Source organism: Tachyglossus aculeatus, chromosome 4 (genome assembly GCF_015852505.1).
Source record: "Tachyglossus aculeatus isolate mTacAcu1 chromosome 4, mTacAcu1.pri, whole genome shotgun sequence".
In the NCBI taxonomy this organism is placed as follows: domain Eukaryota; kingdom Metazoa; phylum Chordata; class Mammalia; order Monotremata; family Tachyglossidae; genus Tachyglossus; species Tachyglossus aculeatus.
The window spans coordinates 48019166-48043615 of NC_052069.1; the positions used below are offsets into that span (position 1 = coordinate 48019166).

General features: G+C 44.3%; 1 protein-coding gene across 1 annotated transcript in view; it reads right to left on the bottom strand.

Moving 5' to 3' along the window:
* Positions 1–24450, bottom strand: part of BCAR3 (BCAR3 adaptor protein, NSP family member) — a 197540-nt gene that overhangs the window by 111903 nt on the left and 61187 nt on the right. The window contains exon 3 of the mRNA XM_038745805.1: positions 17115–17154. Coding sequence (XP_038601733.1) covers positions 17115–17154 — 40 coding nt within the window. The remainder of the gene's footprint in view (positions 1–17114; positions 17155–24450) is intronic.

The following is a 24450-nucleotide window of genomic DNA, read 5'->3' on the forward strand; positions in this document are numbered from 1 at the left end:
CACATTGCCTCCAAGAGTCCTTCCCTATCTAATCCCTCATTTCCCCTACTCCTTTTCCCTCCTGTGTTGCCTAGTTCCTTGGATTTAATAAAAAAAAATGATAACAATGGCATTTAAGCACTTACTATGTGCCAAGCACTCTTCTAAGCACTGGGGGGGATACAAGGTAATCAGGTTGTCCCACATGGGGCTCACAGTCTTGATCCCCATTTTGCAGGTGAGTTAACTTAGGCACAGAGATGTTAAGTGACTTGCCCAAAGTCACATAGCTGACAAGTGGCGGAGTCGGGATTAGAACCCATGACCTCTGACTCCCAAGCCCGGGCTCTTTCCACTAAGCCATGCATTTGTACCCTTTAAGCACTTGATATTCACCCCACCCTCTACCACACAGCACTTAAGCACACATTGGTAATTTATTTCAAGGCCTATCTCCTCTATTCTAAACTGTAAGATCCTTATGGACAGGGAATGTGCCTACTATGTTGTATTGTACTCGCCCAAGAGCTTAATACAGTGCTCTGCACACAGTAAGGGCTCAGTAAATAGTATTGATTGAGTGATTGAAGGGGATTTTGAGATCACCAAAACAAGAATTCCAAGTTGTGTGCTGCCTGTGACCCCAAAATGAAAGGATATCCCAGCATACTGACTACTCTTTGGACAATTTAGAGTGTTGCAGCAAATCAAGTGGTTGTCAGGGAGACAACCTGCAAGGAACTTAACTATTCATCCTGGGAAATTTAGAGACATCCTGATAATTTACTCCCTGGGCCCTGCAAAGTGGCCAGGTTAGCGTCGAAGTTGGAGTGGACAGAGCAATAACAAACGGGGGTCAACAGGCTAGAACACAAGCCCGGATCAAAAATCCTTACACCTGTGCCTGGGAACAGGGACCTTAATTGGAGACCGATGGTCACAGGAAACAGCAAATCAGTTTCATCACTTCTCTAACACAAAAAACCCTTTGAGTGTGTGAATGGAGGCTTTGTACAGCACCCTCTCAGCCACAGGCTAATAAAGATGTCAAATGGCCTCTCCAGCCAGGTTCCTGTGGCACGGACACTAGGGTCATTCAAGAAACAATTACGTGCCATCTGGAGAGAACCGAATCTGAAAAGGAAATTGCCTGCAAGGGTCAAACAGCATAGTCTGGCTCCCAGAGACTGGCATGCCATCCCACTCACATTCACTAAATTCACAAGAACTCAGATTTGTCTTCTGGCTATCCACAGAATTTATTCCATGATTGCATTGATAAGAAGCAGGCTGGGCAGCTTTACAGTAATCTTGGTTGGGGTTTTGGGGGTTTGATGGGCTTAAAATTTAAAAAGATGAAACAAATGGGGCTGCCTTTTTTTTAAATGACATTTGTTAGGCACTTATTATGTGTCAAGCACTGTTCTAGGCGCTGGGGTAGATACAAGTTAATCAGGCTGGAAAGAGTCCCTATTCCACTTCGGGCTCACAGTCCCGGTCTGTATTGAATCTCCATTTTGCAGTTGAGGAAACTGAGGAACAGATAAGTTACTTGCCCAAGATCATACAGCAAGCAAGTGGCAGAGCCAGGATTAGAACCCAGGCCTTCTGGCTGCCAGGACTGTGCTCTATTAGGCCACACTGCTTCCCATCAAGTAAATCAATCAATCAGTGGTACTTAATGAGCGCTTACCATGTGCAGAGCAACAGAGTTGGTAGACACATTCCACGTTCCTTCCCCACATGCTGTTAGCACATGAGAAGCAGCGTGGCTCAGTGGAAAGAGCACGGGCTTGGGAGTCAGAGGTCATGGGTTCTAATCCCGGCTCCGCCGCTTGTATGCTGTGTGACTTTGGGCAAATCACTGAACTTCCCTGGGCCTCAGTTACCTCGTCTGTAAAATGGGGATGAAGACTGTGAGCCCCAGGTGGGACAACCTGATTACCTTGCATTTACCCCAGCGCTTAGAACAGTGCTCAGCACATAGTAAGTGCTTAACAAATACCACTATCATTATTATTATTATTATTATTATTATTTGAGTACTCTCTCCTGAATACACATGCTTACGGAAATGAATTCTCCATTCTCTTTTGATATTTAAGCAAACCACTCATTCTTAAGCATCTTGGGTCAATGATCAGTGCAAAAAAAAACCTACCAGTTTTTAAGCATCCTGAGTCTTATTTGTACCCCTTATTCACCCCACCCTCAGCCCCAAAGCACATAGGTACATATCTGTAATTTCTTTAAATGTCTTCCCATCTAGACTGTAATCTCCTTGTGGGCAGGGAACATGGCTACTACATCTGTTATACTCTCTCAAGCCCTTAGTTCAGTGCTCTGCAAGTGTTCAGGAAATATGATTTGATTGATCAATTAGAAAAAAATAATTACATTGAGAGGCAGTGGGACCTAGGGAAAAGATTACAGGCCTGGGAATCAGAACTGCGGTCTAATCCCAGCTCTTCCATTGGTCTGCTGTGAGATTTTAGCCACTCACTTAACCTCTCTGTGCCTCAGTTTCCTCATCAGAAATATGGGGAGATGAGATCTGCTCTTCCTCCTTCTTAAAATTGTGAATTCCATAAGAAAACAGGGACTGTGTCAGATTTGATTACCATAAATCTACCCCAGGGTTTAGCACTGTCTCGACGTACAGTAAGTACTTAATAAATACTATTACTTATCTTTACCTAAATGTTATTGATCTTAGAAAACTTGATCTAAAGGCAGGATAAACCACTGCAGAAAGGGGGAAAGCCCCAGGAACAAAACTACATTTTAAGTTCTTCCAGGCCCATGTCAACTCTTTCTGAATTACTAGATCATTTTCTTCCCTGGCTTCCCTACCTCCTTCAATCAATGCCCCATCCATCAATGGTACTTATTGAGCACTTACTACATGCAGAGGACTGTACTAAGTGCTTGAAAAAGTACAATACAGAATTAACAGACATATTCCCTGACCACAACTGTCATCATAGTCCCCACTCGACTGTGGAATTGTGTCTACCAACTCTTTCATACTGTACTCTCCCTAGCACTTAGGATAGTGCTCCGTACACAGTAAGCACTCAATAAATACAATCACTTCATGGATGATATTTGGTTTGTCTTCTCAAAATGCTCTCAAAGGTTCCCCACAATCAGCCTTCTCCCCTGACCCTCCCTCATTCCCTCTGTGCTGGTCGCATTAGGGGAAAGAGCACAGGCTTGGGAGTCGGAGGTTGTGGGTTCTAATCCTGCCTCCGCTACTTGTCAGCCGTGTGACTTTGGGAAAGTCACCTAACTTCTCTGGGCCTCAGTGACCTCATCTGTAAAATGGGGATTAAGACCGTGAGCCCCGCGTGGGACAACCTGATTACCTTGTATCTACCGCATCGCTTAGAACAGTGCTTGGCACATAGTAAGAGCTTAAGAAATACCATTATATTTCCCTTTTCTCCCTCTTGGTTTTTTCCTGACCAGTCTATGATATTGCATCCATGCAGCCCTCTATGATTCATCAATCAGCCTCTCCCTCTCATCTCTCAAATCATAGCTCCAAGTCCACCTCTCCTGAAGAAGACGACTGTGAGTCTGTTGTTGGGTAGGGACCGTTTCTATATGTTGCTGACCTGTACTTCCCAAGCACTTAGTACAGTGCTCTGCACACAGTAAGTGCTCAATAAATACGATTGAATGAATGAAAAAAGGTGTGTATTTGCAAATCATAGGGCCAGATTGCTACGCTCTTTCCCCTCAAAATGCCCTTACCTGTTCACAGATTTAACCTGGAACAAGCAAAGACCTAATCTAGGTAAATCAGTGAAGGAGGTTTTTAAAAGGCAGCTATGGAACAATCCCAAGGGCTGTTTATGGCTCTTCCCTCTTGTTGGGGGGGAGAGCACCCTAACATCAAAGGCTCTCTTCCCCCACATCCTCCCTTCTCTCACCTCAAGTCCACAACTGCAGGACCTACTTTTGTGGAAAAGAATGCATCTTCAGTGTTTGTATTTACATAGCTGTGTTTTTGCTCTGCACATAGTAGGCCCTCAAATACAATTGACTGATTCTGTTCGAAATGAGGAACACTTATAATTTAGATGCAGAGTCCTCTGTTTCTGTCTAAACGATTTTGTCCATCCCCCTGTACAAAATGTCTTAGATCTTGTGCTCTCCCAAGAGAAGCGGCATGGCTCAGTGGAAAGATCCCGGGCTTGGGAGTCAGAGGTCGTGGGTTCTAATCCCGGCTCTACCACGTCTGCTGTGTGACCTTGGGCAAGTCGCTTAACTTCTCTGAGCCTCAGTTCCCTCATCTGTAAAATGGGGATTAAGACTGTGAGCCCCAAGTGGGACAACCTGATCACCTTGTATCCCCCCCCAGTACTTAAAACAGTGCTTGGCACATAGTAAGCGCTTAGCAAACGCCATTATTATTATTATTATTATTAAGTGTTTAGTACAGTGCTTTGCACACAGTAAGCACTCAGTAAATCATCATCATCATCATCAATCGTATTTATTGAGCACTTACTATGTGCAGAGCACTGTACTAAGCGCTTGGGAAGTACAAGTTGGCAACATATAGAGACAGTCCCTACCCAACAGTGGGCTCATAGTCTAGAAGGGGGAGAGTAAATACGATTGAATGAAAGATCTTCCTTAATCAATCAATCAATCACCTTAAATTCTGTTTCATGTTGTAGTAATGTAATAATTATATGCAACTGAATGAAAGATCTTTCTTAAGTTCTGTTACAGGCTGTAGGAATGTAATAAATATTTGGGTAATTATGAGCAGAACTGAATTCCAACGGGGAGAAATTCTTCAGGCTGCTGCAACTGATTGACACTAGGGGGCAGAGTTCACCCAGTAACCACTCCAAGGTCTAACATTTGATGCATTCCAAATTCTTCCTCCTAAAAATAAAATAATAATAATAATAATGGTATTTGTTAAGCGCTTACTATGTGCAAAGCACTGTTCTAAGCACTGGGGGGATACAAGGTGATCAGGGTGTCCCACGTGGGGCTCATAGTCTTAATCCCCATTTTACAGATGAGGTAACTGAGGCACAGAGAATCAATCAGATTTATTGAGCGCTTACTGTGTGCAGAGTACTGTACTAAGCGCTTGGGAAGTACAAGTTGGCAACACATAGAGACGGCCCCTAGCCAACAGTGGGCTCACAGTCTAGAAATGAAGTGACTTGCCCAAAGTCACACAGCTAACAATTGCCGGAGCCGGGATTTGAACCCATGACCTCTGACTCCAAAGCCCGGGCTCCTTCCACTGAGCCACACTGCTTCTCTCCTAAAACCTCCCCCGTTCTGGCCAGACAAAGATGAACTGCAGGATTCTGACCTGTGGAAAGCTGTTGTTGTCAGAATTCCCCTTAAGAAACCTATGGCAACTTGGGAAAAATTTTCCCACTTGGATTCAACACCTGCTCCCCCTCCTTTTTGGACTATGTGTTCCCACACGGGACCTGATTATCTTGAATTTAGCTCAGCATTTAGTAAAGTCCTTGGCACATAATAAGTGCTTAACAAATAGCACAATTAGTATTCTCCTGAAGATGGAGAGGGGAGCTTGTCTCAAATTCTGGTACTAAAAGTCCTCTCTCTTCCCAACTTTCCCAGGAAAAGCATCAGAAGGCAATATTAAACAGCCAAGTGACAGACCATGCTGAGACTACACTGTAAGCTCATTGTGGGCAGGGAGTGTGTGTCTCTTATACTGTACCCTCCCGGGCACTTAGTACAGTGTTCTGCACACAGTAGGTGCTCAATAAATACGATTGACTGACTGGTCTTTCCTGGGACACTCATTCAGTCGTATTTATCCAATCATACGTATTGAGAGCTTACTGTGTGCATAGCACTGTGTTAAGCACTTGGGAGAGTCCAATATAACAATGAACTGACAAGTTCCCTGCCCAGAATGAGTTTACAGTCTAGACGGGACACAAGGAAGTCTCCCTTCCTGAGTGCTGTCATTTAACAATCAGTGCTGTAATAATAGTTAGGTTTAATGACATTAGACTACTAATAAAATGCTGGTCACTATACCTACTGAGACGTTGAGGCAAATTTAGTGTAAGATTTCTGAATCTAACATATCTACAGGGGAGTTGTGCAAAGCTCACAGTTACAGTAAAGTGCAAGATAAGTGATTTCTGCAATGACGTGTTTCGCCATCGGAATGCTAGTGTAAACACGCCCTGAGACACTTTGAGATTATCAAAGCACTCATGCTCCAGAAAATTAGATGTTACTGGGCGGACGGGGAAATCTGTACTTACACAAACTCTGTGCAGAGTTATCTCCAAGCCCCTTTTAAAAGGAGGAAGATAAAAGATTCTATTCAATTTACACACACCCTTGTTTTCTGCCTGCAAAGTTGGCTCTTCATCCCAAACCAGCATTCCTCCTCTTTGCTCCTTCCTTCCGTTCTTACACTTTCTGAGTAGAGCGCACAGTTCACAGTAAGTTCGCTTTAGACACAGTAAGGGCTCAATAAATATGATTGAATAAATACAACTGAATAGAGCCATGCTATTTCACATACCTCTCACCTTCTGAAATCTCATTCTAATTTTTCTCCACCCTAAGAGAACAGAGCCAAAAAAGGGAAGACTATCCCTCTTTTCTCCCCCTCCATCAAGCATTATTGTCAATTATTGTCTCTTTCCCAGATAGCCCACATCCAAGCTCTAAAGCAACCACACAACTGATAAGAGAAGAAAGAAAACCATGAAAAGAGAATACTGTTTTTCCGTTGTGGAACACTCGTTCCTAGAATCTCCATCCAGAAGATCTGGTAGGTCTGATATACAGCTCCACTTCTCAGAAACATTGAATAAATACAGTTCTATAGAACTGAAAGGCAATGCGATAAAGCAGATCCCCATTGATGGCTTTGGCCCAGCAGACATTGGGTTTATTTTGTTGGGTTTTTTTGCTTTTTTTCTACAGATGAAACAGGGAGGGACAAACTCCATGGCCAGAGGAAGATACGACGGCGTGGTATCCTTTGGCTTAAAAAGTACAAAATCTGCTAGTTGAGCCCATGCCCTAAGATGGCAGGTGACTTTGGCTTCACAAACTTTGCCTGTCTGAAAGCTCGATACATTTTCCTATTCTGATGGTTCTTCTGCAGCAGAAAACCAAATATTCAAAGATTTTGCTTTGGAGAAGTAGCATGGTCTAGTGAAAAGAGCATAAACCAGGGATTCAAGGGATCTGGGTTGTAATCCTGGCCCTCCCCTTGCCTGCTCTGTGACCTTGGGCAAATCACTTCTCTGTGCCCCACTTTCCTTATCTATAAAGTGGACGTTCAATCCCTGTTCTCCATCCTACCTAGACTGTGAGCCCCATCTGGGCTACAGACTATTCCTGATCTGATTATCTTATATCCTCCCCAGTGCTTAATACGGTGCTTAACAAATACCACGATTTCCAGATTTCGTGGGTACGATTTCCAGATTTCAGGCCCCTTTCCCGCCTTTACATTTATTTCAGATACAATAATCTTATTTTTTGTCTTTTGGGCACCAGAAAACCTGACAGGAATAATCATAGTTTGTGCTGTTGGGGTGGAGGAGACAGGGAATGAGTGGGTAACTCTAATTTAGTTCCTCAGAATGTGAATACCAGAACTCCAAAACTGAATGGTTCTACAGTCACAGCTGGTCCAGTTTGATCGTCCTGTCCTCACAGGGGAAAATAGGGTTTGCTCTGGATGTGCAGATTTGGGCAAAAATCCTCTAGTCCGTAAACTCTTTGTGGGCAGGGACCATGTCTACCAACTCTGTTATATTGTACTCTCCCAAGCGCATAATACAGCACTCAATATATATGAAAGCCAGCCCAAAAATCTGTTATTTTGGTTCGCATTATGTGTTACCTCTCCCAGAATGCACAGTATGCTATTGTTGCTGACAGCCTCTTTCATGATTTTTGTGAGTTGGCCTATTCAAAAAGGGCAATACATCCCAGATGCGAAGCCACCAGGAGGGCCGTTCTACCCGAGACAGATTGATCCGGACAGAATTTATGCTAAAAATAGCATTTCCAAAAAATCCGCACCTCCTTCCCGCCTTTCCTGTTTGGCTTCGTTGGACTCGAACTGAAACTCCTCCCTTGGTCAGCTGATGGAAATGCCATTCCCCTCCTGGAATGAAAGAGCCTTCTCAAAGAGCTATTTAACCGCTGCAGCCATAATGCCAGCACAAAGAAAGAGGCTGAAGTCACAGCGCCACTTCTCAGTATTTAAGTCTCCAACACACCAGTGTGCTGCTCTTGGAACTGGCTTTAGCATAATCACTCTTCTTTTAATCTGCTAGATGAGCTAATGCGTCAACATTCCAACAGAAAGAAACTGCTTTCTGAGGTCTGAGCACAGGAAACTCTGTTCCAAGTGGAATAAGACCTTCTCTTAAAGGAACATTTCAGAGCAGGAACAGCTCAAACTGGAAGAGAGTTGGGAAAATTCTCTCTGCCTGGGTGCTGTTCAGCAGAATTGATGGGAAGGTGAATCCGAATGGTTGGTTTTCTTTTGGGGTGAATTCCAGTTGTTGGATAGGGCCCGTCTCTATATGTTGCAAACTTGTACCTCCGAAGCGCTTAGTACAGTGCTATGCACACAGTAAGCGCTCAATAAATACGACTGAATGAATGTGCTTCTAAAGCGATCTCAATTAAAAATAAACATTTATATGGGTCTTGGAATTGCTAGGTGGTGCTTTTTTAACTGCATTTAGGGTATTGCTTATTAGATTTTATTTCCTTGGATTGAATAAAGTGTCAGTTTTATTCGAAGGTTTGGTAAATCTGGGCTGCCTCTATCTCTGGAAGACAGAAGTGGCCATGTTTTTCAGCCCTCCAAGAGGGGCCTGGGAATTACTATTATTCCTATGATATTTGTTAAGTGCTTACTACTAATAATAATGATGGTATTTGTTATGTACCAGGCACTATACTAAGTGCTGGGATAGACCATGTTAATTGGGTTGGACACAGTCCATGTCCCCCATGGGGCTCACAATCTTAATCTTCATTTTACAGATGAGATAACTGAGGCCCAGAGAAGTTATGTGATGTGCCCAAGGTCACACAGCAGACAAGCGGCAGAGCTGGGATTAGAACAAGTTAACTGGGTTGGACACAGTCTCCGTACCACGTGACTCGCAGTCTAAATAGGAGGGAGAACATATATTGAATTTCCATTTTACAGATGAGGAAACGGAGGCACAGAGAAGTTACTTGCCCAAGGTCACATAGCAGGCGAGTGGCAGATCTGGGATTAGAACCCAGGTCCTCTGACTCTCAGGCTCGTGCTCTTTCCACTAGGCCACACTGCTTCCATTGCACTCACAGCTGCCACTGTCACTTCCCAACTGACAGAGTTCTGGTTGGAGAACTCTGGGAAGCAGATTGTGATGGAAATGACAGCGGAAGAGGGCCCTGAAGCTTAAAATCTAGGAGGTCTCTGCAAATCACTTAACTGCTCAGCTTCTATCTCAGTTTACTCAACTGTGAAATGGGGATTAAACTGCCTTTTCTCCCTCCAGCTTAGCCTCTGAGGATCAAGTGGGACGGGCAAGGGCTACAACCGATCTGCTTACAGGCAGAGTTAAGTGCAGTGCCCTTGACAAATACAATTATTATTAGTAGTAGCAGTAGTAATACTACTACTACTGATAACAATAATAATAATAATAAAATAATCATCATCATCATTAAAGGATGTCCCAAGTCAGATACACAAGGGATGGGGGGGAGTGTGAGGAGTGAGTTTTTTGCCAGCTGCCAAGAGGCCCACTTGCAGATTCTAAACTAAGTCACCAGGTAAGAGAAGAGAGAGAGAGAGAGAGAGAGGAGAGAGAGAGGGAGAGGGAGAGGGAGGGAGAGGGAGGGAGAGAGAGGGAGAGGGAGAGAGAGGGGGAGGGAGGGAGAGAGAGGGAGAGAGAGAGAGAGAGAGAGAGAGAGAGAGAGAGGTCACATAGTTCAATCTGGGGTTTAAAACGACAAAAGGTCTCCTGCACAAAAATAAAATGAATTTAGGCAAAAGTGGAGGAAATCAGGAGAGGATGAAAAAAGAGGCCCTTGTCCTCATTTTGTTTCCCAGTCTCCTAACTTTGGTTTTCGTGCTGAATCCTGTCACTGGGGCCTAACTTCTAACAGGGGGCCATAGCACAGGGGATGAACTCTGGGAAGAAGGGCTGAGGAGAATTCCAAACAGCTCTGAGACCCAAGGAATCACATGATTCTCTTTTATGCATACTTAGAAGACTCAATGGTGGCTAGGCAACCAAAGAACTGGTCTTTTCTCAATGCCATATTAATAAGGCTGCAATCCAAACTGCACAGCAGGTCTGAAGGAGGACTAGGAATACAAATTAAGATTGATCTCGCCTCTGCATTCATTCTCCAACAAGCTTCCCCTCCTTCAAAAACTGTCTTCTCATCTCCCATTTTCCACCCACCCATCACTATCACTAGTAGGGTGAGAAGCACAACTAGCTTCCTCTTTGGGGGGGGATGATTCATGAGAAAATGTAGATGTTGTGACCAATGTCTTGCTGGTTCTCTCCTCTATATTTGGTTCTTATGGAAGGTACGATAGAATTGATTTCCCTCTCTAGACTGCACACTCAAGGTGGGCAGGGTTATATTGTGTTGTCCTCTCCAAAGCACTTAGTACCGTGCTTTACACACAGTAAGTGCTCGATAAATATGATTGATTGATTAGAAAGAAAACGAGGCCTCTGTTGTATAGAAAAGCACACGAAAATATTAAAGGTCTGTTCATCACAAAAAAACTGGGATTCATTCATTCATTCAATCGTATTTATTGAGCGCTTACTGTGTGCAGAGCACTGTACTAAGCGCTTGGGAAGTACAAATTGGCAACATATAGAGATGGTCCCTACCCAACAGCGGGCTCACAGTCTAGTAGGGGGAGACACACAACAAAACAAAACATATTAACAAAATAAAATAAATAGAATAAATATGTACAAGTAAAATAGAGTAATACGTATGTACAAACATATATACATATATACAGGTGCTGATTCATGTCGTCGTTCAAATTGGGACTTTACGATCTGTTTCCAAGCATCCAGCAATAACCAAGATAACACTGTTTAGAAAGTTTTTGTCATCCATGCCACTTAACCAAAATGAAATCGATAAAGTTGAATGGAAGGAATTCTTTACTTTCTAACCAGACTAATGGTGCATAAAATGGGCATTTATTCGAATATCCAAGGAAGACAGGCTAGAAATGACTTACTGTCCCCTAGGAAATACTTGGTTTGATGACTGAGCATTGTTATGTAACTCTGGGTCTTTTAGACTGCTAGTTTGCTCTCCTTGCCAACGGCTGAGAACCATCATTGGGATTATTTGCTGCTTGGTTGTTCGGCCCTGAGCCACTCCTGGGAAAATCACCCTGGTTGGTGCCACTCCCGGAGTTCCAAGCAGGTTTTCCAAGAGGCTGAGTTGGGGTGGCAGCCCAGAGGGTGCCAGGATTGGGTGCCTCAGAGATCGAGAGAAGCAACATGGTGTAGTAGATAGAGCACAGGCCTGGGAATCAGAAGGTCAGCAGTACTAATCCCTGCTCCGCCACTTGTCTGCTGTGTGACCTTGGGCAAGTCACTTCAATTCTCTGGGTCTCAGTTTTCTCATCTGCAAATGGGGATTAAGACTTGAGCCCCATGTGGGACAGGGACTATATCCAATATGATTAACTTGTCTCCCCCTACAACAGTGCCTGGTACATAAGTGCTTAACAGATACTGCCTCCTCCAAAAAAAAAGAGTATGTGTTCCTCAGGGATTTAGGAGGGAGTTGACATCCAAATCTAGACACCTGACAGAAGCCACCAAAAAAAAAAAAAAGATATTTGTTAAGAGCTTACTATGTGTCGGGCACTGTACTAAGCACGGGGAAGGATACAAGCACATTGAGTTGGACACAGTCCCTGTCCCATATAGGGCTCACGGTCTCAACTGCATTTTACAGATGAGGTAAATGAGACACAGAGAAGTGAAGTGACTTGCCCAAGGTCATACTGCAGAGAAGCAGCATGGCTCAGTGGAAAGAGCCTGGGCTTTGGAGTCAGAGGTCATGGGTTCAAATCCCAGCTCCGTCAATTGTCAGCTGTGTGGCTTTGGGCAAGTCACTTAACTTCTCTGGGCCTCAGTTACCTCATCTGTCAAATAGGGATTAAGACTGTGAGCCTCCCGTGGGACAACCTGATGACCTTGTAACCTCCCCAGTGCTTAGAACAGTGCTTTGCACATAGTAAGCGCTTAATAAATGCCATCATTACTATTATTATTATGTGGCAGAGTCAGAATTAGAACCCAGGTCCTTCTGACTCATTCATTCATTCAATCATATTTATTGAGTGCTTACTGTGTGCAGAGCACTGTACTAAGTGCTTGGGAAGTCCAAGTTGGCAACATATAGAGATGGTCCCTACCCAACAGCAGGCTCACAGTCTAGAAGACAGTCTAGAAGACTCCCAGGCCCATGCTCTATACCCGGTCCCATATGGGGCTCACAACCTTAATGCCCATTTAAATAATAATAATAATAATAATGATGGTATTTGTTAAGCGCTTACTATGTGCAAAGCACTGTTCTAAGCGCTGGGGAGGTTACAAGGTGATTAGGCTGTCCCACAGGGGCTCACAGTTTTAATCCCCATTTTCCAGATGAGGTAACTGAGGCCCAGAGAAGTGAAGTGACTTGCCCAAAGTCACACAGCTGACAAGTGGTGGAGCCGGGCTTTGAACCCATGACCTCTGACTGCAAAGCCCGGGCTCTTTCCACTGAGCCACGCTGCTTCTTTTAAGCTGCAGGGGGTTTAGGAGGGTAAAGAAACAGCATGGCCCGCTCGACTTGTACTTCCCAAGTGCTTAGTACGGTGCTCTGCATACAGGAAGTGCTCAATTAATACGATTGAGTGAATGAATGAATGGAAAGAGCAAAAGCCAGTATGTCAGAAGCAGCGTGGCTCAGTGGAAAGAGTCCGGGCTTTGGAGTCAGAGGTCACGGGTTCAAATCCCGGCTCCGCCAACTGTCAGCTGTGTGACTTTGGGCAAGTCACTTCACTTCTCTGGGCCTCAGTTACCTCATCTGTAAAATGGGGATTAAGACTGTGAGCCCCCCCGTGGGACAACCTGTTCACCTTGTAACCTCCCCAGTACTTAGAACAGTGCTTTGCACATAGTAAGCGCTTAATAAATGCCATTATTATTATTATTATTATGTCAGAAGGACCCAGGCTCCAATCCCTGCTCCCCCAAATGTCTGCTGTGTGACCTTGGGCACCCAGGGGCTCAGCTGAAAGCGCTCAAGGGGTACAGAACAAATGTGGTGATGTGAGAGGCTCCCTTCCTCCCGGGTGGAGGAGGTCAACGCTTCAGAACTCCCGGGTTTGTCTGTCCTCAATAGTCTGGGCCCTTCCACCAACCCGTTCCCTTCCTCCTGCCTCTTGTCAATGACCTATGACAATGACATGAGAAAAGCAGTGTGGCTCAGTGGAAAAAACACAAGCTTGGGAGTCAAGAGGTCATGGGTTCTAATCCCGGCTCCGCCACATGTCCGCTGTGTGACCTTGGGTAAGTCATTTAACTTCTCTGAGCCTCAGTTACCTCATCTGTAAAATGGGGATTAAGACTGTGAGCCCCACGTGGGACAACCTGATCACCTTGTATTCCCCCCAGTGCTTAGAACAGTGCCTCGCACATAGTAAGCGCTTAACAAATGGCATCATTATTACCTAAGCGCTTAGTACAGTGCTCTGCACACAGTAAGCGCTCAATAAATACGAGTGAATGGATGAACAAACATATACACCCTATGCATACCTCCTTTTATAAAAGGGGCTTTAGAAAAATCAATTCCTCTCCCCCTCACCACCAGTCAATCAAGGCATGAGCACTCCAGTGACCCACGGCAACCATAGGACAGTAAACAACCTTGCCGCCATGATGGTGGCAAAATTGATATCCACTGTAAACTGTGACCAGATTCAAACACAGGTCGAGAAGTGAGAAATTTTTGAAACACCACCTATTAAGCACCTGAAAATCTACAGTACCCCTGAGAACAAACAGGCTCCGAAATCAATAGCATGTGGTCAAACTGCGGGCAACTGTCCATTAGCCTTGTTAATAGATGGCAGGGATAGTCTGAATCAATGAAATTTACTGAAAATCCAGCCAGTTCCACGTTCTTCCTCATCCACTAAACTAGTTACAAGTAGCCAAGAGGGTTCTTCTCTTAATCCTCTTCCCCTGCCCTTCTCTGTGGAATGCTAATGGAGAGGCAGAGTGGTTGGAAAGCAAGAAGAGGAAGGAACAGATAAATACTACCAGGGAAGCAGTGTGGCCTAATGGTAAGAGCACAATTAGACATGTGCTCTGTGTCCGACCTGATCAGAGAAGCAGCGTGGCTCAGTGGAAAGAGCCCGGGCTTTGGAGTCGGGTCATGGGTTCAAATCCCGGCTCCACCACTTGTCAGCTGTGTGACTTTGGGCAAGTCATTTCACTTCTCTGAGCCACAGTTACCTCATCTGTAAAATGGGGATGATGACTGTGAGCCCCCCATGGGACAACCTGATCACCTTGTAACCTCCCTAGCGCTGAGAACAGTGCTTTGCACATAGTAAGCGCTTAATAAATGCTATCATTATTATTATTATTATTATTCCATGTCTACCACAATGCTCGGCACATGGTAAGAACTTAACAAATGCCACTATCATCATGATTATTATTAATAAATCCCTAGCAGTGATGTTATTTTCTGCTTGATGTGGACAGGAAACATATCTACCAATGCTGTTATGTTGTACTCTCCCAGGTGTTTAATACAGTGCTCTGCACACATTAAGCGCTCAGTGCATACGTTTGATTTATTGATTGAGTGGCATTTCAGGACTCTGTCTTCCCAGTCTTACTGCCTCTGCCAATTACTGGCATAAGACCTTGGGCAGTAACTGAGAAGCAGCATGGCTTAGTGGAAAGAGCACGGGCTTGGGGAGTCAGAGGTTGTGGGTTCTAATCCAGGCTCCACCACTTGTCAGCTGTGTGACTTTGGGCAAGTCACTTAACATCTCTGTGCCTCAATTACCTCATCTGTAAAATGTGGATTAAGACTGTGAGCCCTCCGTGGGACAACCTGATCACCTTATAACCTTCCCAGAACTTAGAACAGAGCTTGGCACATAGTAAGCGCTTAACAAATACCATCAGCATTATTATTAATATTAACTTTGTGTTGTCTCAGTTCCCTCATCTGCAAAATGGGGATTCATTGTCCTCCCTCCTACTTACGACTGTGAACCCCGTGAGGGACCTGATTATTTTGTAGCTACCCCAGTGCTTAACACATAGTAAGTGCTTAACATATACCACAATTACTATTAGAGAAGAAGGAAGGACGGGTGGGTAGTCACCTTACAGATTGGCTGGCCCTATCTAGAAAGGCAAGGGAAATCGCAATGCCAAGCAGCAATGCATAGTGGATAGAGCAAGAGCCTGGGAGACAGAAGGTCATGGGTTCTAATTCTGACTCTGCCACTTGTCTAATGTGTGACCTTGGGCAAGTCACTTCATTTCTCTGTACCTCAGTTATCTCATCTGTAAAATGGGGTTGAGACAGCGAGCCCCACATGGGACAGGGGCTATGTCCAACTCAATTTGCTTGTGTCCACCCCAGCATTTAATAATAATAATAATAATGGCATTTATTAAGCGCTTACTATGCGCAAAGCACTGGGGAGGATACAAGGTGATCAAGTTGTCCCACATAGGGATCACAGTCTTAATCCCCATTTTACAGATGAGGTAACTGAGGCACAGAGAAGTTACATGAATTGCCCAAAGTCACACAGCTGATAACTGGCAGAGCCAGGATTTGAACCCTTGACCTCTGACTCCAAAGCCCTTGCTTTTTCCACTGAGCCATGCTGCTTCTCCCTATCCCTGGAACTTAATACAGGGACAGAGAAAGTGCTTAAATACCATCATTATTATTATAACTTCAAGCAATTCATACTGTGGGAAGGTAGACTTTCTGGTCACTACTATGTTTTCTCTCTGCCCTGGCTGACATCATTTTTCCACCACTGAGGCTGAAGGAGTGGCCTCCTCAGCCTCTTGAAAGAGTCCCAAGAAGACAGAAGGGCTCAGCAAAGGCTTAAAACACAGGGAGCCAGCCTCTCCAGGTGAGCTTTTAAACAGGGAGTTGCCTCTCCAGAACATCCCATTACCCGAATGGGCTTCGTTCCAACCCATCCCAGGCTGGTTATCACCTGCACAAGCAACTGGAAAAAGAATGTTATCGCTTCCCTCTTCGGGAGGAGATGAGCACGTTTAAATTATCGAGAAGGATGTTTAAAACAACGCACCAGGAAAAAGAAATTCTCCTTATAAGGCTGGGAAGACTGAGAGTCCTGAAATGCCACTCAATCAATAAATCAAACGTATGCACTGAGCCCCCTTTTAGACTGTGAGCCCACTGTTGGGTAGGGACTGTCTCTATATGTTGCCAATTTGTACTTCCCAAGCGCTTAGTACAGTGCTCTGCACACAGTAAGTGCTCAATAAATACGATTGATGATGATGATGATGATGCAGAGCACTGTATTAAACACCTGGGAGAGTACAACATAACAGCATTGGTAGATATGTTTCCTGTCCTGAACAAGCAGAAAATAACATCACTGCCCATCTCACCTAAGACAAGCTAGGGATTTATTAATAATAATGATGATGATAGTGGCTTTTGTTAAGTACTTACCACGTGCCAAGCACTGTGGTAGACATGGGATAATCAGGTCGGACACAGTTAGAGCACATGTCTAATGGAGAATTTGAGAGAAACTTAGCCTGAGGTTTCTCCAAAGAGTAACCCCCACAGCTGACAATAGGGACCCAGGAGGGCTGATTACCAATTACCCACAAGGATCCAAAATGCCACTGCTTCTTTCAAATAATATAATTAACTTCTGGTGTGCGGGTAGTTGGGACTCTAGGGGCCAACTCCGGATTGAAAAAGAAAAATTAATTCAAAACCAAATGCAAGATCTGAGCAATAACTGTCATTCGGCAAGGTCACCATACCTTCACATAGTCCATAGGTGAGTCCGGCATATTCTGATCCCTGCAAGTGAAAGACATGAATGTGAGTGCACGAGTCATTTGTATATTTATACATATTTATTACTCCATTTTATTAATGATGTGTACATATCTATAATTCTATTTATTTTGATGGTATTGTCACCTGTCTACTTGTTCTGTTTTGCTGTCTGTCTCCCCCTTCTAGACTGTGAGCCCGTTGTTGGATAGTGACTTTATACGTTGCCAAACTGTACTTTCCAAGCACTTAGTACAGTGCTCTGCACATAGTAAGCGCTCAATAAATATGATTGAATGAACAAATGAGTCCAATGTCAGAGAACCTAGCCAAGGTCATGTTGATCAATCAATAGTATTAAGTGCTTACTGTGTGCAGAGCACTGTACTATCACTTGTAAAAGTACATCATAGTTGGCAGACTCAATCCCTGCTCTCTAAGAGTTTAGGCAAGTACTTAATAAGCAACCTGAGAGCAGGAATCCCCGTCTTTTACCTCTTCTCTACTCTCATAAAATAGTGTTCTGCATGCAGAAGGGGTTCAGTAAACACGAATGAATTAGTGAATGGACAGAATTGGGTTCAATAATAATTGCAATAACAATAATGACTAGATCGAGATTCCAGAAAGAAAATTTCATAGGCAGGCCCAAATTACTCAAATCACTTTACTGTATAAAGCTTCCCCAAATCACAAAGCCCCAAAGCAAAGCTTCAGGGAATTATCTACTGCTGAACAACGCAGATAGATTTTCTGGTGAAGGACCTTCAAAACAAAACTTCCTTCCACCTGAACAGCTGAAGCACTGTCTTTTTTTCTCCAAATGCATCAACAAGGTTGTCAATAATTCAATTACCCTGGGAACATCCATGTTTCAAAGTAATGAAAAGTGGGGATCTTTAATGGAATAAAAATTCTAAAAAGGCGGAAGGGAAAGGGAGAACAGAACATTTAATAATTGAATGATCCTTTAAATGGGAATACAAGCAGCTTGTTATCAAGATTAAGGAAGGCAAGGTTAACATCAGTTTTCCATTTCATTATATAGAAAGGTTTTGCTCTGTTTGTTTTTTCTAACAGCCTTCTCTGTGAAGTGTCCCACCTGGGTCACTTGACCACTCTGTGGACCACTCTAATTTGGTGTGAATGAGTAGCAGGGCTAGGTTCTGGGAGGGGAAGAAGCAGGAGCTGGGACAAGAGTGAAAGGGAACAGGGGAAAAGGAAACGGAGAGAAGAGGAGAAGACGATAGGGAGGCAGGACAAGTTGAAGAGCCTGGAATCAACAGAACGACTGAGGGAGAGAAAGCAGAGAAGCTAGGCCCGAGGAGATGGTCTGCCAGTGGGGGTGGAGCAGCTAGTAAAGTGAAGCTGCCTTCTTGTCAGGGCCACAGACACTGGTCCTTATCCAGCTCCATGGGATGGAGCAGGCCAGTTATGGCTGACCACCCTAACTAGGAAGATGTGGGGTGAAGAGAGCTAATTCCAATTCCAGGAGGAGCCGCGGGGAAGGGGGATCACTTCGATGACTTATTTCTCCCCCTCAAGTTAGCGTCTAAAGTGAAAATCCATAGGTAATCGGTAGGATTACCGACGAGCCTCTTCATCAGCTCCATTCACAAATCACTCCCTCCTAACTTTGTGAAAGTGAATCATGACTGGATTCTGTGAACAGAAGAGTTTGAGGGACCACAGCAGCACAGGCTGAACATTTCTAATCAATCAATCAATCGTATTTATTGAGCGCTTACTGTGTGCAGAGCACTGTACTAAGCACTTGGGAAGTACAAGTTGGCAACATATAGAGACAGTCCCTACCCAACAGTGGGCTCACAGTCTAGAAGGGGGAGACAGAGAACAAAACCAAACATTTTAACAAAATAAAATAAATAGAATAGATATGTACAAGTAAATAAGTAAATAGAGTAATAAATATGTACAAACATATATACAGGTGCAGTAGGGAAGGGAAGGCGGTAAGATAGGCGATGGAGAGGGGGATGAGGGGGAGAGGAAGGAGGGGGCTCAGTCCTTTCTAAAGGGCTAAACGGTGGTTTGATAATCAGTCAATCGTATTTATTTATAACAGCTAAAATAAATTAGTGGGGCCTGTGAGGTTCCTACATGTCATTTTTCAATTTCCTCAAAGGAACTGGATGCTTAGATGGTAAGCTTTGTTGGGGGCAGGGAGTGTGTCCAACAATTCTGTTGTACTGTCCCAAGTGCTTAGTACAGTGCTCTGCAAAAGTGCTCTGCACAGAATGAGTGCTCACTAAACACCACTGATTGATTGATTAGTTTTGGGTTTTTTTTTTCCTTCAATTCAAGCTTTGTCTGGGCTCTGAAACTTATCCTTAGGTTTCCCAGATTGGCAGAGGGGAATTTGGGGAATTTACTGTTATGCTCTGGTCCTCTAAGAGGATATCGGGGTTCTGGGGGTGGTCTTGGAGGCAGAGCAGTTGTAGGGCTCCCTTCAACAGCATGGCTTAGTGGAAAGAAGCCAGGCTTGGGAGTCAGAGGTCAGCGGTTCTAATCCCGGCTCCGCCACTTGTCAGCTGTGTGACTTTGGGCAAGTCACTTAACTTCTCTGTGCCTCAGTGACCACATCCGTAAAATGGGGATTAAGACTGTGAGCCCCACGTGGGACAACCTGATGACCCTGTATCTATTCCAGTGCTTAGAATAGTGCCTGGCACATAGTAAGCACTTAAATACCATCATTATTATTATTATTCAATGTCTCTCAGGCCTTCTCAGCTGTCATACTACTAACGTATAGTCGGCGTGCCAAGCTCGGCCTGTTCCATGCACAAAAACAACAGGTCTTTCCAAAGGAAAGTGTTTTTTCCCCAAATCAGGGCTGTAAAGACAGATTGGTTCCCAAAGAAGTGGGCAACCTTGCCCTGTCAATGGAAGACTGTGCGCTGGCTCTTGCTCACGGGAAGTGAAGGGATCTTGGCAGGGGAAAGGGTGAATCTCCAGGGAAGGAAACTCATCCTCCTTGGGCCCATCCTCACTTTCAAGTCTTTGAAGGAAAACACGGTGAACAGCTGGACAGGAGGAATGTAACTCAATCCTCCAGGGATCATCTGTCTGGATCCTGGACAGCGGGTGTGGTATTACAGTGAATGTGATTATCACAAATTTCATCTCCTGGTCCTGCCATTTCCAAGGCAGTCCAAAGTCCTGCCTATGGCCAAGGTGGCAGCAATAAGAGCGCTGGGGAGCCCAGCCTGAGCAGAGTGGTGAGGCCTAGTGGAAAGAGCAAGAGCCTGGGAGTCAGAGGACCTGGGTTCTAATTCTGGCTCTGCCACTTGTCTGCTGTATGACCTTGGGAAAGTCATTTCACTTCTCTGTGCCTCCGTTCCCTCATCTGTAAAATGGGAATTAAGACTGTGAGCCCCACGTGGGACACGGACTGGTCCAATATGATTACCTTGTATCTACCTCAGCGCTTAGTACAGTGTCTGGAACATAGTAAATGCTTAACAAATACCATTAAAAACCAAACAAAATCAGGAAGTGATTCTGTTCTTCCCTCTGGCACTGACTTCCCTGTGACTTTTTTTACTTTGTCCAAAAAATGATAATTGTGTACCCAGGATTTCAGTGTTTTATTTGTTCTTGGATACCTTGCATAAAAATCAATCAATCAAATAATGATATTTATTGAGCAGTTACTATGTGTAGCATTGCACTAAGCGACTGGGGGAGTAAAATACAACAGAATTGGCAGACATAATCCCTGCCAAAACAAGCTAACAGTCTACAGGAGAAGCCTTATTAATAAACAGCCATGACACTGCATTCTGAAACCCAATGGCACCATTACAAATGTAAAATAGAGTTTTTTGAACATTAAACTTTAAAATACTTTTTATAAATAAGACTTTCTACCTGTTCAAAACCACTGCAAAGACAAACATCACTGTTGATAATAATAATGTTGATAATAATTATGGTATTTGTTAAGCTCTTACTTCGTGCCAGGCACTGTAACTAAGCGCTGGGGTGGACAACATGCAAATCAGGTTGGACGCAGTCCCTGTCCCCGATAGGACTCACAGTCAATCCCCATTTTATAGATGAGGTAACTGAGGCACAGGGAAGTGAAGAGACTTGCCCAAGGCCACAGAGCAGACAAGTGGAGGAATCAGGATTAGAATCCATGATCTTCTGACTCCCAGGCATGTGAAATTTCAGCTCTATTCCAGTTGGGAAACAGCCCAATACTTCAGTCTTTCATTTAAATTTGTTTAATTTCAAGTGACAGTTCAGTTTATGGTTCCAATGAGCCACGTTTCACACCGCAGGTCTTAACATATACAATGCTAGTGCTCGAAATGAGAGATGATCGACTTTAAGCAGCATGGAAACTGGTCTGCACCTCGCTTGTTGGTGCATTTAAAACCAGGCTAATCTTCACTTCCAGGAAACTAAAAAGCACTTAATTCTATAAATCTCCTTAGGGATTGTGAAAGGAAGAGCTCCATGATACAGAAGGATAAGTATACAGACAATTCAGCTAACAGAGCTCTGCAGTCAGCTCCTAAGCTGATCCGGCAATCAATCCCATCTTTCTCTTAGGAAGCAACATGGCCTGGGGAAAGAGAATGAGCCTAGAAGTCGGAGGATTTGGGTTCTAATCCCAGCTCTGCCATTTGTCTGCTCTATAACCTTGGGCAAGTCACTTCACTTCTCTGTGCCTCAGTTTCCTCATCTGTAAAATGGGGATTAAATCCTACTTCCTCTGCTTTGACTGTGAGCCCAATCTTTTAGACTGTGAGCCCAATCTTTTAGACTGTGAGCCCACTGTTGGGTAGGGACTGTCTCTATATGTTGCCAATTTGTACTTCCCAAGCGCTTAGTACAGTGCTCTGCACATAGTAAGCGCTCAATAAATACGATTGATGATGATGATGATGACTGTGTCCAATCTGAGTATCCTGTATCGACCCCAGTGCTTGGCAGAAAGTAATAACTTAAATACCATAATTATTATTATTCTCTCTTCTCCCTTCCTCTCCTTATAATAATGATGGCATTTATTAAGCGCTATGTGCAAAGCACTGTTCTAAGTGTTGGGGAGGTTATAAGGTGATCAGGTTGTCCCACAGAGGGCTCACAGTCTTAATCCCCATTTTACAGATGAGGTAACTGAGGCACAGAGAAGTTAAGTGACTTGCCCAAAGTGACACTGCTGACAACTGGTGGAGCTGGGATTTGAACCCATGACCTCTGACTCCAAAGCCCATGCTCTTTCCACTGAGCCACGCTGCTTCTCTAGAAGAAGAAGAAGGGCTAGGTCTTATCCCAGACATATACCCATCTGGAGTCAACCAGGAGCTAGGAAGACTGACTAATAATGGCATTTATTAAATACTTCCTATGGGCTAAGTGGTGGGGTATGTAGACCATTCATTCATTCATTCAATCGTATTTATTGAGCACTTACTGTGTGCAGAGCACTGTACTAAGTGCTTGGGAAGTACAAGTCTGCAACATATAGAGACCATCAGATCACCACAATAATGTCCCACACAGGGCTCACAATCTAAAAGGCAGCTGGTGTTCTATGAGAATTTGTGACATCTCTGAGTCCTTATTCAATCAATGGTATTTATTGAGTGCTTACTCTGTGCAGAGCACTGTACTAATTGCTTAGGAGGCTTCTCTGTGCCTGTTACCTCATCTGTAAAATGGGGATGAAGACTGTGAGCCCCCCGTGGGACAACCTGATCAACTTGTAACCTCCCCAGCGCTTAGAACTATTACTCTATTTATTTATTTGTACATATTTATTCTATTTTGTTAATATGTTTTGTTTTGTTCTCTGTCTCCCCCTTCTAGACTGTGAGCCCACTGTTGGGTAGGGACCGCCTCCACATGTTGCCAACTTGTACTTCCCAAGCGCTTAGTACAGTGCTCTGCACACAGTAAGCGCTCAATAAATACGATTGAATGAATGAATGAATGTGAGTACAATCCAACACAATTAGCATATACGGTCCCTGCCCATAATGAGCTTACAGTACAGCTGCGGTCCCTAAGGTTCAGGGCTGGAAGGTGAATGCCCTGAGGATCACTTCCTCCTTCCCCAGTCCTCAGGGCTGAGCCTAGAATCCCTATCCACAATCACCTAATTCCGGGTTTGTGGAGGCACGGCCTGCAGGCCTTGGGAAAGCGTTAGTTAGAGAGGATAGGAGACATGACACAGCTTGGGAGTTCCCAACAATAGGTCCTGAGAATTCCAGGGAAGAGGCAGGCAGATGGCCCAGTAGATGTAGCATGGACAGAAGGACCTGGGTTCTAATCCCAGCTCTGCCATTTGTCTGCTGTGTGACCTTAGGCAAGTCACTTCACTTCTCTGGGCCTCAGTTTCCTCACCTGGAAAATGGGGATTCAGACTGTGACCTCCATGTGGGATGGGGACTATGTTCAACCTGATTAGCTTGTATCTACTCCAGCGCTTAGAACAGTGCCTGGCACCTAGTAAGTGCTTAAATACCAGAAATGAAATGAAAAGCGCTCTCTGATCCCACCTTCTATTCACTCCATTCCTGTCCTCCTCTCTCTCCATTTCCCCAAACTTACTTTCTTTCTTTCCTTTCTTTCTTTTTTCTTTCTCTTTCTTTCTTTCTTCTCTCTCTCTCTCTCTCTCTCTCTCTCTCCTCTTTCTTTATCTGTCTGTCTCCCCCTGTAGACTATGAGCTCACTGTAGGCAGGGAATATGACTGATGTTATATTGTACTCTCCCAAATGCTTAATACAATGCTTTGCATACAGTAAGTGCTCAACAAATACAATTATTATTAGTATGCCATCAGCCCCCACCCCTCACACTGCCCTGTCCCCTTCCCCAACACCACAAACCTGTCTAAACCCTTCTACTATTCCAGACTTTGAACTCCATCCTGAAATTCCTAGTGTCCCTACTTCACCTCCCTCCTGCCCCAATGACACTGCCCACTATCTTATTCACAAACTCGGAATCATCTGCTGTGGGCTCCCTAAGATCTCATCCACACGCTCATCCTTTGTGGCTTTCAAGAGCTCTCTTGCCTGCTTTCAACCTCTACCACCTCCCTTAACAATATTATTATTATTATTGTACTTGTTAAGCGCAATGTGCCAGGCACTGTACTAAGCGCTGGGGTGGATACAAATAAATTAGGTTGGACACAGTCCTAGTCCTGCATAGGGCTCACAGTCTTATTCACCATTTTGCAGATAAGGTAACTGAGGCACAAAGAAGTGAAATGACTTGCCTAAGGTCAAACAGCAGACAGGTGGAGGTGCTGGGATTAGAACCCATGACCTTCT